The following is a 15,265-nucleotide window of genomic DNA, read 5'->3' on the forward strand; positions in this document are numbered from 1 at the left end:
AAAAAATTCCAGATGATTAGTCAAGCACGATTTCTCCTTTGGAAATCCATGCTGACTTGGACCAATCCTGTTACTGCTATCCAGATGTGTCATAATTTCATCTTTTATAATTGACTCCAGCATCTTTCCCACCACCGTCAGGCTAACCAGTCTATAATTCCCTGTTTTCTCTCTTCCTCCCTTCTTGAAGAGAGAGACAACATTAGCCACCCTCCAATCCACAGGAACTGATCCTGAATCTATAGAACATTGGAAAATGATTACCAATGCGTCCACGATTTCTAAAGCCACCTCCTTAAGTACCCTGGGATGCAGACCATCAGGTCCTGGGGACTTATCAGCCTTCAGACCCAACAGTCTATCCAATACCATTTCCTGCCTAATATAAATTTCCTTCAGTTCATCCATTACCCTAGGTCCTTTGGCCACTATTATATCTGGGAGATTGTTTGTGTCTTCCCTAGTGAAGACAGATCCAAAGTACCTGTTCAACTGGTCTGCCATTTCCTTGTTCCCCATAGTAAGTTCACCCATTTCTGTCTTCAAGGGCCCAATTTTGGTCTTAATTATTTTTTTCCTTTTCACATACCTAAAGAAGCTTTTACTATCCTCCTTTATATTCTTGGCTAGTTTACCTTCATACCTCATTTTTTCTCCGCGTGTTGCCTTTTTAGTTACCTTCTGTTGCTCTTTAAAAGTTTCCCAATCCTCCGGCTTCCCACTCGTCTTTGCTATGTTATACTTCTTCTCTTTTATTTTTATACTATCCATTACTTCCCTTGTCAGCCACGGCCTCCCCTTACTCCCCTTAGGATCTTTCTTCCTCTTTGGAACGAACTGATCCTGCACCTTCCGCATTATTCCCAGAAACACTTGCCATTGCTGTTCCACTGTCATCCCTGCTAGGGTACTGTTCCATTGAACTTTGGCCAGCTCCTCCCTCATAGCACCATAGTTCCCTTTGTTCAACTGTAATACTGACACTTCCGAGTTTCCTTTCTCCCTCTCAAATTGTAGATTAAAACTTATTCATACCTTTAACAGTGACTTGCAGAAATGTTTAGCATATAATTAAAATTTTAAATGTAAAATGTAGCAATTTGTTAGTTGAGATGATTTTTTAAAAAGTCATTCACTGGTTTACAATGTAATGTCAAAAGCAAATACCAGGTAATTTAAAATATGGCCTTTGGCATGACAGAGAATCCAATAAGCCCTTTACCATTCTGTTAGTTCTGTCTGATAATCCATTGTGCTAACTATTTTATTTTATTTGTTATTTAGTGATACAGCACGGAGTAGGTCCTTCTGGACCTACAAACCACACTGCTCCAGCAACTCATGACAAACCCAATTAACCCCGACCTAATCACAGGACAATTTACAATGGCCAATTAACCTACTAAACATTACATCTTTGGACTATGGTAGGAGACTGGAGCACCTGGGGAAGACCCACACATTCCACGGGGAGAATGTACAAACTCCTTACGGAACAATGCTGGAATTGAACTCTGAACTCCAGAACACCGGGAGCTGTAATAGTGTCACACTAACTGCTACATTATTCTGCCATTCCTACTAGAATTTAAGTTTTGATATTGTTCTGGTGATTTTTATATTTTCTAGAGCGGCTGCCTACTGTCAGTGTGGCATTGCCAGGGTCAGTTCTGGATAATGCCCAAACTCCAGATCTCAGGACGTATTTGGCTGGACAGATAGCTCGTGCATGTACTGTGTTCTGTGTGGATGAAATTGTAGTCTTTGATGAACAAGGAGAAGATGCAAAGTAAGGTGGATCAGAAATATTTAATCATATCTCATGCTAACTTATCCAACATATACACATTTAATGTTACAGCATAAAGAAGGAATTTGGAGGGTTAAGTGTTTTAAACTTGATTATTTCCACTTGTCCTGGTTACCAATTAAAACTTATTTCTATTTCATATGTGGTTAAAATATAGCTAAACTTAGGTTGCTCCAGATTTTCTATAGCATATACAGTTGCAAAAGAAAGTTTGTGAGCCTTTTGCAATGACCTGGTTTTGTGCATTAATTCCTCGTAAAATGTGGTCTGAATTTCATCTAAGTCACAATAATAGATAACCACAATCTGCCTAGACTAATAACACACAAACAATTGCACTTTTCTTGTCTTTATTGAACACATTGTTTAATCATTTACAGTCCAGGCTGGAAGAAGTATGTAAACCCATATATTTAATAACTGGTAGAACCTTCACCAAACTTTTTCTGTAGCTGTTGATCAGACTTGCACAACGGTGAGGAGGAATTTTAGACCATTCCTCATTACAAAACTGTTTCAGTTCATCAGTATTTCTAGGATGCCTTGCATAAACAGACCTTTTCAGGTCATGCCACAGCGTCTCAATTGCGTTAAGGTCTGGATCCAAAGCACAAATTTTATTCTTTTTAAACCATTCTGTTGTTGATTTACTCTTGTGTTTTGTATCATTGTCTTGTTGCATCATCCAATTTCTATTAAGCTTTAGGTGAAGGACCACTACCCTGAAATTCTCTTGACACAATTTTGAATTCATTGCTCTCTCAGTGAGGCCCCGAGGCAGTAAAGCAGCCCCAAGCCATGGTACTCCTTCCACCATGCTTCACAGTTAGGATGAAGTTTTGGTATTGGTGTGTGGTGCCCTTTTTCCTTCAAACATAGCGGTGTGCATATCTGCCAAAAAGTTCACCTCTTGAGACATGCAGAAATGTTTTTTTTTTGAGAGCAGTAGTTTCCTCCATGGTGACCTTCCATGAACACCATCTTTGTTTGTTGTTTTGCTTATAGTGGACACACTAACAGACTTTAGCAAGTTCTAGAGATTTCTGCAGGTTCTTTGCTGTACCCTCGGGTTCTTTTTCACTTCCTATAGCATTTGCACTTTGTGCTCTTGGTGTGATCTTTGCAGGACACCCACTCCTAGGGAGAGTAGTGATAGTTTTGAATTTCCTCAGACAATTTCTCAATTCCTCAGACAATTCCTCAGAATAGACAATTTCTATTACTGTGGACTGATGAACACTCAGGTCTTTAGAAATGCTTTGGTAGCCTTTTCCAGCTTCATGCATCTCTACAATTCTTCTAAGGTCCTCTGAAACTTGTTTCCATCAAGGCATGGTGTACATAAACAGATCTTTCTTGAGAAGAAAAGGCTCTGTTGGTACCTGACTTCGGGTGTCTTTTTTATAGGGTGGGCCACCTCTACAATCCACACCTCCAATCTGATCTCATTGGTTGGAACACTTGACTCCAAATAGCTTTTGTAGAAGGCATTTGTAGCAGTTCACATACTTTCTTTGAACCTGGACTATGATTGGTTAAATGGTGTACTCAGTATTGCCAAGAAGAAGTACAATTGTTTGAATGTTATTAGTTTAGACATATTGTGTTTGTCTATTATTGTGGCTTAGATGAAGATCAGACCACATTTTTGAGCAATTAATGCAGAAAACCAGGTAATTACAAAGGATTTATAAACTTTTTCTTGCAACTGTATGTATAAAAATGAACAAAGGTACAACAGTAGGCCACTCATTGCCTAAAATGAGATGGATGTAAGAAATAAAATTCTAATTCTAAAATATGATCCAATATTCATTTATATCACTGCACTTCTGTATATCAAACCTACTGATCTACCTTTAAACTCATGTCTCTTGATACAATTACTCAACAAAGACCCTGCCAAACCTGATCTAATTCATGTAACCCTACAATCTATGAATTTTTAAGGGAGGAGATACAGATTTTATTGTGTGTTTCTGATCACCTTCATAAATAGTGTAAATGTAACTTTAATCGTCGATCTGCATAACCCCACAAGAGTAAATAATTTTCTGTATCAACACTCTCTAAGCTTATTAACATTTTGAACAGCTTGACCCAATCTGCCCTTGATGTTTTAAACTCAAGATAATTTCTGTTTGAAAAATGATGGCAATTCAATTTATGACATTTGTATTGAAGGAGATCGTTGTGTTTGTTACTAATTTGTATAATACTAAGTGATAACCATGATGAAGACACAAGGAATAAGGAAGTTTTTGATTACTGAGTATTAAATTGGGCCTTGTCTTTGTTACTACAGAACCGTGGAAGGTGAATTCCATGGAATTGGAAAGAAGGGACATGCCAGTGTGCAGCTTGCACGGATTCTGCAGTACCTTGAATGTCCACAGTGAGTCACTTTGGAGCAGAAATAGCCATCATGGAGTAAACAAATAGGTTGTTTTTGTTCATTAGTCAGAAAATACACAAAAATCACTTGCTATTTTGACCATTCTGCCATGGTATTATAATGAATAACATCAAAAGCATGTAAGAATGAATAATTACTTAAAGGGAAGAAGAGAGAGAGGAGAGGCTAACAGGTTATGCCATTTGTAGGAATGAATGTATGCAAGTACATTTAATAATATAGGAGCTCGTTTGTGTGTAGGGGTGTCTGTAAGTCAGATGTTCATAACTAACGGTCAGTCTGTAGTTCCTTAACAAGAGCAGCATATATTTATGCAGATCCTTTACTGTAGCAAGTCATCTCGTGAGCTCTTCTTGGAAGTGGAATCAGACAAAAGTTGATTCTGAGCTAAACAAAAAGATGTAAGTTAGAATTGCTCAAAGTTTTAGGTGCTGAAAGAGGCAGACACCTTTTAAGAAATTAATTTGTGAGTTGGAGCACAGAAAATGAATGAAAAGCATCCTAATTTGTTTAACTAAAGGTTGTTTTAACCATTTATGGAGAGAAGTTTTTTAGTTCATGGAGATCATTGTCCAAGTCCTATTCTTTGTAGTTTAATACTTAGTATTCAGTTTACTCAGAAGACCTTTCTGATGTGCAAGACCTTTCTCATAGGAAAGGCTTATCAAAAATGTATCCAATATTGAGATTCTACATTAGGAGGAACCCCTGTTGGTTGGGATCAACCATGGGTGTTGTGTCCTAGCTGTCTACATTGTTGGTGCAGCACTGCCAGTACGCAAACCAGGGCAGCACGATATGTACATCAAGCTGTTTCCCGTGCAACAAGCTCTCCCTCCACGCATCTGATGAATCCAAAGCAAAGGTAGAAACTGATACAGTTTAGCACTGGCGGCACTACAGTAGTTGCCAGTCCATGTTGAAACCTACATAGGACTGCCTTAGGGACTCTAGCTCTGGATATTTCCCTGGGGTTTACTCCCGTAGCCTTCCCCATCAATGGTTATAGCTGCAAGGCACCAGAGGTTTGAGATCAGAGTTTTCCTTCTAGATGAGCTGCCAGCTGGGGTAACAAGACCCATATGCCCGAATTTACTGGTTTTAATGTGCCAGTAACCCGCCTTTGCCCCTTTTCCTATCAGTAGAAATGGTTTGCCGGGGGCTGGACTCGATTATCAGAGGTTGTTTGAGATATGTGTTATGGGAGCACTTAATAGGTAACCACAGCTTATCATCAGTACCAACACCCAATCCCCTCCCACCCCCAGCTATGACAACCTTAAGGAACTGATGCTATGTTGTCAGTACACATTAAAATATAGCCTATAGTCACACTCTAGTAACCCACTTGGTTATAAAATTCAATAGAGCTATTTAGCATTTAGAAACCACCCCCAGGTTTTGTGGTCAATGTAGAGAATTTTTTACTTTTTTATATGACCTAAGACTCTTCCTTTGGTTGTAACCAGGTACCTAAGGAAATCTTTCTTTCCAAAACATCGAGATCTACATTTTGTAGGTAAGCTGGTCTGTTATGATAATATACGACGGCAACACATAAATGGAGAGGGTGCCTTGCATCCCAGGGATATTAATGCTTCTCTGTGTATGTAGTACTTTGCTTTTATTTCTGCTAATTTGCCTACATTACTCAAAAAATTATTTTGGGCTGGTCATAAGAGAACTTTATAAATTATTTTACTGTTTTGTTATAAGACCTCGACAAAGTAGGAGCAGAATCAGGGCATTTGGCCTATCAAATTTTCTGCCGTTCCATCATGGCTGATTTATTTTCCCACTCAACCTCATTCTCCTGCCTTCTCCCTGTAACCTTTGACACCATGACTAATCAAGAACCTATCAACCTCCACCTAAATATACCCAAAGACTTGTCCTCAACAGCTGTCTGTGGTAAAGAAATTACTCCCAAGTGGACATCCCTCCATTCTGAGGCTGCGCCCTCCTCCACTATAAGAAACATCCTCTCCACATCCTATGTTTCAATGAAATTCCCCCCTTATTTTTCTAAACTCCAGTGAGTACAGCCCCAGGGCCATCAAATGCTCCTTGTCCATTAACCTTTCGTTCCTAAAATCATTCTTGTGAACCTCTTCTTGAGCTCCTCCAATGCCAGCAGATCTTTTCTTTGATAAGGTGCCCAAAACTGTTCACTGTACTCCCAGTGCAGTCTGACCAATGCCTTGTAAAGCCTCAGCATTATATCCTTAATTTTAATTCTAGTTATTAATAAGAGAAATGACTTGGGATGATCGTTACATTGTGGAACTCACTACCACCTAGAATGGTTGAATGGACTGGTACAGAAACATTTACGAGTAGCTAAACGTGAAGGAAAAAGAACAAATACTTAAATGTTATTATCAATTGTCTTTAATTTATATTGTGTTTATTTCCCCGGAAACCATGTATCCTTCTGAGCTTCCGGTGCAATTCAACTAATTATTTGGCTGGCGAGGGCTTGAAGGGTGAAGGCCTCGTTGAAAACCACACATTTTCTCAAGTGGCTAACCTACACAGATATTAAATCAAGGATTTAATTCCATCTGATGAAGGGATATTGAAAGAGTGATCAGCTGTGGCATTTTATGAAGCTTTATTTCACTGTCTGTAATCTACTGGTTATTAACTTTGAACGCAGACTGCAATGTGTATTCTAATGGGCCCTTTCTTGCTCCCATTGTGCACTACTTCAGTTTATTGTACAACAACAATAAACTCAGTGGCCCTTTCAGTATTGTTGATTGGAGCACAGAAAGAAATTGCTGTCTGACTTTGCAATGGAACAGAGGTAGAAGGTGAAGAAGTACAAATCAGAAATGACCAACTGGATCTATGAACTGCAGCATCTCTACTAAGACCAGAAGTAAGGTAGACCCAACTATACTGGGTATCATAGACTCTACATTAGTGAAACTTGGAGTTCATAAATATTTCTGAATACTTGTTTTGAAAACAATGGAAAGATTTCACTTTGAGAAACTAGAAAAGCTGCTATTTTAGTGATTATAAACTGGAATCGACAAATGTTCTTTCAAAAGGCAAGGATTTGCCTCCAGTAGGATGCAATTTTTATTAATGCCAGGAATCTGGGTTCAATCCTAGCCTCTGCTACTGCCTATCTGCGGTTTGCATATTATCCCTGTGATCAACTGGTTTTCTTCCCTAGCCCAAAGATTGTGGGAAATTAATTGGGTGCCGTAAATTATTGTGTAGTGTGGACAAGTGACAGAAGGAATAAACAAAAAGATGGATATGAGTTGGAGAAGAAGATGAGTTCAATGGGCAAAATGGCTTGCTGTCCTGTGTTGTAATGATCAGTAAATTGCTAATTGTAATAGATCTGCTTGGATCCTGGGTGGAGGGACCAAGAGGTTACACAAGCAGTAAGAAGACAATCAAAATAGAGATGACGGGCATCCTCATCTGCTCTTTGGTTTAAATAAGTCTGTAAGCACTGGCAAGTAGAAAACATCTACCAATGCAGACCTTTCCTTGTTTTCCTTGCTCTGCTCGTACTGCATATTAAAGACTTGGGGGTCAAACTTCTCTCAGTTCTTATTAACAGATACATTTTGCTTTCCACATATGCTGCCTGACCGGCTGCATTTTTCTATCATTCTGTGCTTTTAGACTTACAGTATTTTTCTTTTGGTTGTATTTCTATAAATTGTGTTCTAGGTCTCCTAAATCCACTGGACAGCCCACACCATATGAGAATTGATGAAGATTCAGAATATCGGGAGGGAGTGGTTGTTGATAAGCCTTCTAAGCCTAACAAAGGATCATTTGTTAATTGTGGCATGAAAAAGGTTTGTATATAAGGATCTATATTCATCCAAATACTGATTTGTGATTTGAATACATGCAAAGCATTAAAGATTACATTCAGTGCATCATTCGTAAATGTTGGCAGGAGATCGAAGTAAGTTCCTGATCAGATTGTAAGTTGGTCATGCTAATGAGTAGTCATATCTTGCATTCAAATCAAATAATATGATCCAGTGTAAAAGGAAGCCAATTGCTTCCTCAACTCTAATTCTTTGAAAGAACAATCTAAATAGTCCCACTCTTCTGTCTGCAAAAACATCTTCCTTTTGTTTGATCAACTTTGCTCCATGAGATCATTTCACTGGAATTTTTCATTATTTACTTTCCTAATTTAAATTAGGATGTACAGATTGACAGATGTCTTCAAGCTGGCCTCCGTGTAACAGTTCAATTACTCAAGAATGAAAATCCAGGTAAAAAGATCAGGATATGTTGGTTATATTTGTAGTAATTAAACTTAAAATGGCTATAATGATGGGAAAAAATGTTTTACTTTCCTGAAGCATTCCTTGGTTGTTGTAGCTGTAGTGTAAGAAGGGACAATAACTTTGTAAATCATTACAGTATTCCTTTGACTGTTGAATATAGTAGGAAAGGAAAGGTATGTCGCCTCCGGAGTTTCTCCGGTTAGCGGACGATTTCCCTCCACGCCTCTCTGACGTAGTGGGGAATCGCGTACAAGGCAAGTTACAGCAGTGGTTTGCCATTGCCTTCTGCTGGGTGAGTTTCCAAAGAGATCACCAGCTCGTAACCCAGCACGGATGGAAAGCGTGCAGGGGAGCTGGCTGGATTTGAACTCGGGACCTTTTTTTACAGTTATATTAGTGGCAAATGAATTCATTTGCGGAGAGGAGTCTCTGAATTTTATGAAGACAGTGTACTAGGACAGTTGAAAAGGTCCCAGACCACCCAGCAACTTGTTGGTTCTGCTTTGGTTCTGTAACCTTGCTTTTCAAAGGAGAAATTGAACTAAAAGAGAGCAGTCCAAATTTAACCCAAGTTATATGGCAAGATCATACATAAGGCTTGCAAAACTGGAACTTCAATCGAGTGAATTGATTAGGCTAATAGATTGAACTGATTTGACTTTATTACTTACATCTTTCATATACATGAGTAAAAGTCTTTACATCTCCGTCTAAATCTGCAATGTGCAATTTATAATAAATAGTATGTACAACAGGATAGTCAATACAACAGAAATACAGTTGTTTCAGAATGAATTAAGTAGTCTGATGGCCTGGTGGAAGAAGCTGTCCCAGAACCTGTTGGGCCTGACTTTTATGCTGCGGTGCCATTTCCCGGATGGTAGCAGCTGGAACAGTTAGTTTGTGGTTGGGGTGACTCGGGTCTCCAATGATCCTTGGGGCCCTTTTTAAACACCTGTCTTTGTAAATGTCCTGAATAGTGGGAAGTTCACATCTGCAGATGCGCTGGGCTGTCCGCACCACTCTCTGCAGAGTCCTGCGATTGAGGGAAGTACAGTTCCCATACCAGGCAGTGATGCAGCCAGTCAGGATGCTCTCAATTGTGCCCCTATAGAAAGCTCTTAGAATCTGGGGGCCCATACTAAACTTCATCAACTGTCTGAGGTGAAAGAGGCACTGTTGTACCTTTTTCACCACATAGCCAGTATGTATAGACCATGTGAAATCCTCGGAGATGTTTATGCCGAGGAACTTAAAGCTGTTCACCCTCTAAACCCCAGATCCATTGATGTCAATAGGGGTTAGCCTGTCTCCATTCCTCCTGTAGTCCACAACCAGCTCCTTTGTTTTTGTGACATTGAGGGGGAGGTTGTTTTCTTGACACCACTGTGTCAGGGTGATGACTTCTTCTCTGTAGGCTGCCTCATTATTATTAATAATAGAATTTGAAAAGGAATCAATAATGTAGTAAAGATAATATTTTCCACTGGTGTGGAATCAACAGAGCTAGGTTTCTTGGGAAGCATTTTGGGCAGAGGGTGTTTACACATATGAATCACTCCCACAGTAGGCTTGAGATCATAGTTTAATTAATAATTTTAAAAACAAGATCAATAGATTCTTTGCCAAATCCCAAAATAATATGGCGTCAAGGTAGATAAAGGAAATTTTGAGGTCAACCATCTCATCGAATAGTGTAACATATTTTGAGGGCTAAGTACCTCACTTAATGTTCCTTTGTAAATTCTATTTCCAGTGGTGTAGTGTATTAGAATACAGGATCTATTATGAAAAGCCATTCGATTCCATAGTTTTACTCCCCCCCCCATGTTATTTATAATTTAATAGTTTGTTATTTTAGTTATTGCACCCGAATTACTATAGTGAGTTGTTTCACACTCCATGCCTTTTATGCAATGTCCTAAAAAACAAATATAATTTATTAACAGTCTATGTGATTCTGAAAGTTGTTCTTGTCAATATTTTCAGAGAGCAAAATGATTAAGGGTAGAGTTGTCGCACCTCATGCTCCTCGGATGGAGTCTGGTCTTTACTGGGGTTACACAGTTCGACTTGCTTCTTGCCTCAGTGAGTTCTAAATCTTTGTTTGAATCTTGATGATGTAACTGAACCAATGGCAAAAATTTTTAAAAAAAGAGAAAAGCCCTGACTATCTGTGTTCGGTAGGTGCTGTATTTACAGAGTGCCCATTTGAAGATGGATACGATCTTACAATTGGTACATCTGAGCGAGGGTCAAATGTTGACGGCACTACGCTTCCTTCATTCAGGTAAGATGTCAGCTGTTGGTTTTGTCCTTTAATCTGTTACTTCCCAGCAGCTGCAGATTACTGAATTTTTAAAAAAAATTTAATAATGTTATCTCAGCTGATTGTCATTTACTACAGAATTTATTTGTAATCACAGACTGTAGATTTTCTTGGTTTGTTTCTTATCTGTTAAGTTTTCTTCAGTTTACTACTTTCCTGTCACATAATCCCCAAAAGCAAAAAGTGATAGAACCCTTCAGTGCTACCATCTCTGAGATGTATTATTAGCAAGATGTAATTATCAAATTTACCCTCACTTATTTTTAATGTAACTGTGAAACATCACTTTCTTCCTCTGACTTAACCCCTTCCAATTTGTAGGTTCCCTGGATCTAATCACAGATGAGGACAAAAAGGGGATTATATGTGCCAAACCATATAATCATACTCATGATCAATCAAACCCCTCCCTCCTACATAGCCCATAGCCCTCCATTTTTCTTACATCTGTGTGCCTATCTGAGTCTTACGACCTCTCGGCAGGACTGATCATGCTTAGTTACACTTCATAGAACTGCTTTTCATCTTGGGAATCAATTTTAGTAATTCCAAAGCAAGTATAACATTTAGGTGAAGGAAAATCAGACATGGTATTCCAAAATGGGTCTTATCAAAGCTCTGTACAATATCGGTAAGATTTACTTTTGGATTCCACAATTCTCATGGAGCACCATTTCCCTATTCTGCCTAAAGGTTTATTTTCTGTGCCCTCTGAGCCAGAACATAATGATCTCAAACACTCATTCACCTCAAAGCCTACTATTGGACTTCGGCTTATTTTCTTTTCCTAAGGATGCAATCATTCTTAATCTGCAGAGGGAATTTCACAGTAAAAGTTATTATATGACTCTTTTGTAGTTTTATTATCTTAAGATACAAACCCACTTACGAGCAACCAATCTTCGGCAGCATCATAGTATTGCAGCATATTGTAGGGTGTTTGCAGTCTATTAAGATGACAACTGTATTTTTTCAAATGTTCCACTTTTTTTTGTTTTATTATTGAGAGCCATTGTTCCATTCTCATCCTTTTTACAGAATTTGACTTATTGCATGTAATCTTTTTTCTCTTGTGTTAGGCACATGTTGATAGTGTTTGGTGGTCTTAAGGGACTTGAGGCCAGTGTTGACGCTGACGAAAATCTCGAGCTTACTGATCCCAGTGTCCTTTTTCACCACTATCTCAACACCTGTCCTGGTCAAGGCAGCCGTACCATCCGCACTGAGGTATGTTTCGCAGGAATGTTTGGCTCAAATATCTCACTGGTAGGCAGGCAACACACTAAATACATCTAGGTAGCATCTTCCCCACTTCTAATCCCTAACTATCATCCTTTGTACAAAGATTAGTGTCCCTAATTAGTATCCAGAAAAATAGTTCAGACTATTATGTTATTTAACATTATCAATCCTGGCAGATATGTTTACATAGAGAGAGTAAGGTTTTAATATATTTGATGGCATGTGTTATTGTGACCTAGTGTTTTGGTGATGCTAAGAATTACTTTCTGCTTTAATATTCCATGTAATGCAATCTCAATGAGTTCTGCCCTTTCTCTTCAGGAGAGGTCAAAAAAAGTTTTTTTTTTAAGTGCAATATTTTGTGCAAAACCAGCCTGAATATCTCCAGCAGAAATATATATTGAAGGAAATGAAACTTAGGTTTTAGTTTTACTAATTGTGAGCTCACACCATTTGTTATCTGGCTGTTGGGTGGGTGCAACTGCCTGAACCACCTTAATTTTCCTCCCTAAATATTCATATCTTGAGTTCCTCCTTTTCCTTCACTGGCCCAGTTTGTTGTGCCTTTGAATAAACTGTATAATTAAGAATGCAAAAAGTTATGATATTGATGTTTTAAACTTAACTATGCTAAATAAGTTTTCTTTTACTAGTTTCCAAAAGGGTGTTGCTTTTTAGTTAGATGCTTGGGTCTGTCAGATATTTGAAGCTTTTGAATATTGACACTTAATTTATCTATTTTTTATAAGTTGCAGTATTCTCAGTGGATAAGTGACCTACCTTCAATACTTGTCTGCAACTCTGCTTAAGTTAGAAACCAAGATGAGAAATAAGAGACAGTTAGCCTATAAAATTGAGACTTGATGATTTGAAGCTGAATTGTTGTCGTGGCTAGGAGGTTGGCTGTGTGACAGAAAGTGGGTAGTAACACATATTCTAGTTGGTTAATCATATCCCACAAAGATGTATATTGAGAGCACAGCTATTCATCATACAAACGATTTAGATGAAGGGATTAAAAAACTATATTCAAGTTTGATGATAGGATAAGTGAGATTGTTTTCAGTGTTACTTTGCAATAATTTGTACATTAGATGAAATGTAGACAAAATTGCAAATGGATTTCAGGGTACTCCAATTCAAAGTCACACATCTTTGACTTAAGACTTGCTAAACGGTCAAAAGCTAAACATGGTGGAAGTACAAAGCAACATGGGCCTCGTACATTGATCACTAAAATGTCACAGATAAAGGAAATCGACAAGAAAGTTAAAATTTGGATATTATATCTAGGCAACCCTGAATTTGGGGGAATAGGTGTTTTCCTGCAGTTATACTGAGAAAACGCTGTTGTGTCTTAAAGAGAATATATTGATCTTGGAATTATAGCAGTTTTTATCAGATATGAAGTGAGATTGTACAAACTAAAGAAGTATTCCCTGAAATTTAGAAGATGAGGGGCTGCTTAAATAGATTTTTTTTTGAGATTTTAAGGGGAATTGATAGGGTAGCCAATAATCTAACTGGGGAGTCCAAAACTAGTCAACTTAATCCAAAAGTTAAAACCTTTTGCAATTGAAATAAGGAAATATTTCTACAGGATAGTCAAATTTATCCACCAATAGGAATTATGCTAAAAGGGTAATTATAAATCTGAGATTAAAAGATTTTTGTTAACCAAAGGGCTATCAGGATAGGGAGGAATATGGAGCTAGGTTCTCGATCAACTTTAATTTAATGCTTAAACTAGATTAAGAGGCTAATGACCCACATTCCCATGAATACGCCTAATATTTCTTTGTGTTTCCTTCCTAAGTTACCTACATCCTATGGATAAATGCCTGCCCTTCCCACCAGTCCCTCCATTAAGACCAATATCTCCAATGTTTAGAGATTGAATTTTACAGCAAATTATATTTTTTACCCTTTTCCAGGAAGCCATTCTCATCACTCTTTCTGCATTACGACCAAAGATTGACAATGCAGTCAGAAGAGCCGATTCAAGTTGAATTAATGGGAACATTTACAATATGGCATCTTTTACAATAGCCTTGGATCGTTGATTATCAGCTATTGCTTGTTCTCCTGGCAGATATTGGAGCTTATTGCTTATTCTACCATGTGTTGCCACTTTTATGTAGGAATCTGCAGAATGTTTACCAGTTATAAGAACTATTGGTGAAGATTTTTAATACATATTTTCCATTTGTAATGTTCTTGATCTTCAAGTACTCAAGTACAGTAATGATACGGTACACAAAAGACATGTATGTGGAACAAGGACTTTTTTTAATGCTTCTGATTTTCAGTTGAAATGTTTGTAAAATGGTTGCAGATCAGAAGCAGACTATGGATTATTCTCACTGTTTTGTAATTTTCGTTGAATTACCCAATCTTCCTGTTCTTCCTTCCTGCCATCTGCTGTATTGCTCCAGATCCCTCAAATAATCTTATTGACAATTTCTAGCTATTCATCTCTATCCAAAGCATTTGGGCTCAGCTTAGTCGTACATAGCACAAATACATACAAGTCCTTCGGATCACCATTGAAATACTGTCAAGACGCCAATTAAATTAATCAACTTTATCAGTATCACAGCAGCCTTCTTTATTCAGGACTTCAAATGTGGTGTGCAAAATTTAAGGGGGCAGTTAAATTAATATTTTTGGTTTTAACAGCAAAGATAACTGCTTCATATGAGTGTGCCTTTGCAAATTGTGTATCAGGCCAATTAATTCATCAAAATATGGAACTGAACATATTATTTTCTGAAAAATTGGTTTGTAACTCTAGTGCACTCTATTTCACAGAATGTTAGAATGTGAACAATTTATAATTACTCATTTCTTTATGTGTAAAGCTACCATAAGAGTCTGCTTACTAATATTTATTTAAATTTCTAGTTTTATGTGAAACTGCTATATATTTTAAATTACTGTAAGGTGCACTGATATGTGGATTTTCTATTGATTCATAAAAATGCATGTATAACATCAAGTTTCCAATAAATTGCAAGTATCCCAAACTCCCCATACGACAACTGGATATGATTTAGAAGCTGGTTAAAAAGCAATAATTATCAGGTTGATAGCCAGAACAAGAACCCTTGTGGAATACTTTTGAAGTCACCATCTCCAGAAGATTAAGAATGACTGTCCTATAAAATGACTTGTGTAATAGGTATAAAATT

At 37.8% G+C, this 15,265-nt stretch overlaps 1 protein-coding gene across 1 annotated transcript in view; it reads left to right on the top strand.

The window, feature by feature from the left end:
* The window catches only part of spout1 (SPOUT domain containing methyltransferase 1), a 29,882-nt gene extending 14,784 nt beyond the window's left edge, over positions 1-15,098 (top strand). The window contains exons 4-12 of the mRNA XM_063073135.1: positions 1,630-1,789; positions 4,116-4,205; positions 5,696-5,745; positions 7,926-8,056; positions 8,416-8,488; positions 10,493-10,591; positions 10,691-10,793; positions 11,912-12,059; positions 14,009-15,098. Coding sequence (XP_062929205.1) covers positions 1,630-1,789; positions 4,116-4,205; positions 5,696-5,745; positions 7,926-8,056; positions 8,416-8,488; positions 10,493-10,591; positions 10,691-10,793; positions 11,912-12,059; positions 14,009-14,083 — 929 coding nt within the window. The 3' untranslated portion in view covers positions 14,084-15,098. The remainder of the gene's footprint in view (positions 1-1,629; positions 1,790-4,115; positions 4,206-5,695; positions 5,746-7,925; positions 8,057-8,415; positions 8,489-10,492; positions 10,592-10,690; positions 10,794-11,911; positions 12,060-14,008) is intronic.
* The last annotated feature ends 167 nt before the right edge of the window (positions 15,099-15,265 follow it).

This window comes from Mobula hypostoma, chromosome 21, assembly GCF_963921235.1.
Source record: "Mobula hypostoma chromosome 21, sMobHyp1.1, whole genome shotgun sequence".
In the NCBI taxonomy this organism is placed as follows: domain Eukaryota; kingdom Metazoa; phylum Chordata; class Chondrichthyes; order Myliobatiformes; family Myliobatidae; genus Mobula; species Mobula hypostoma.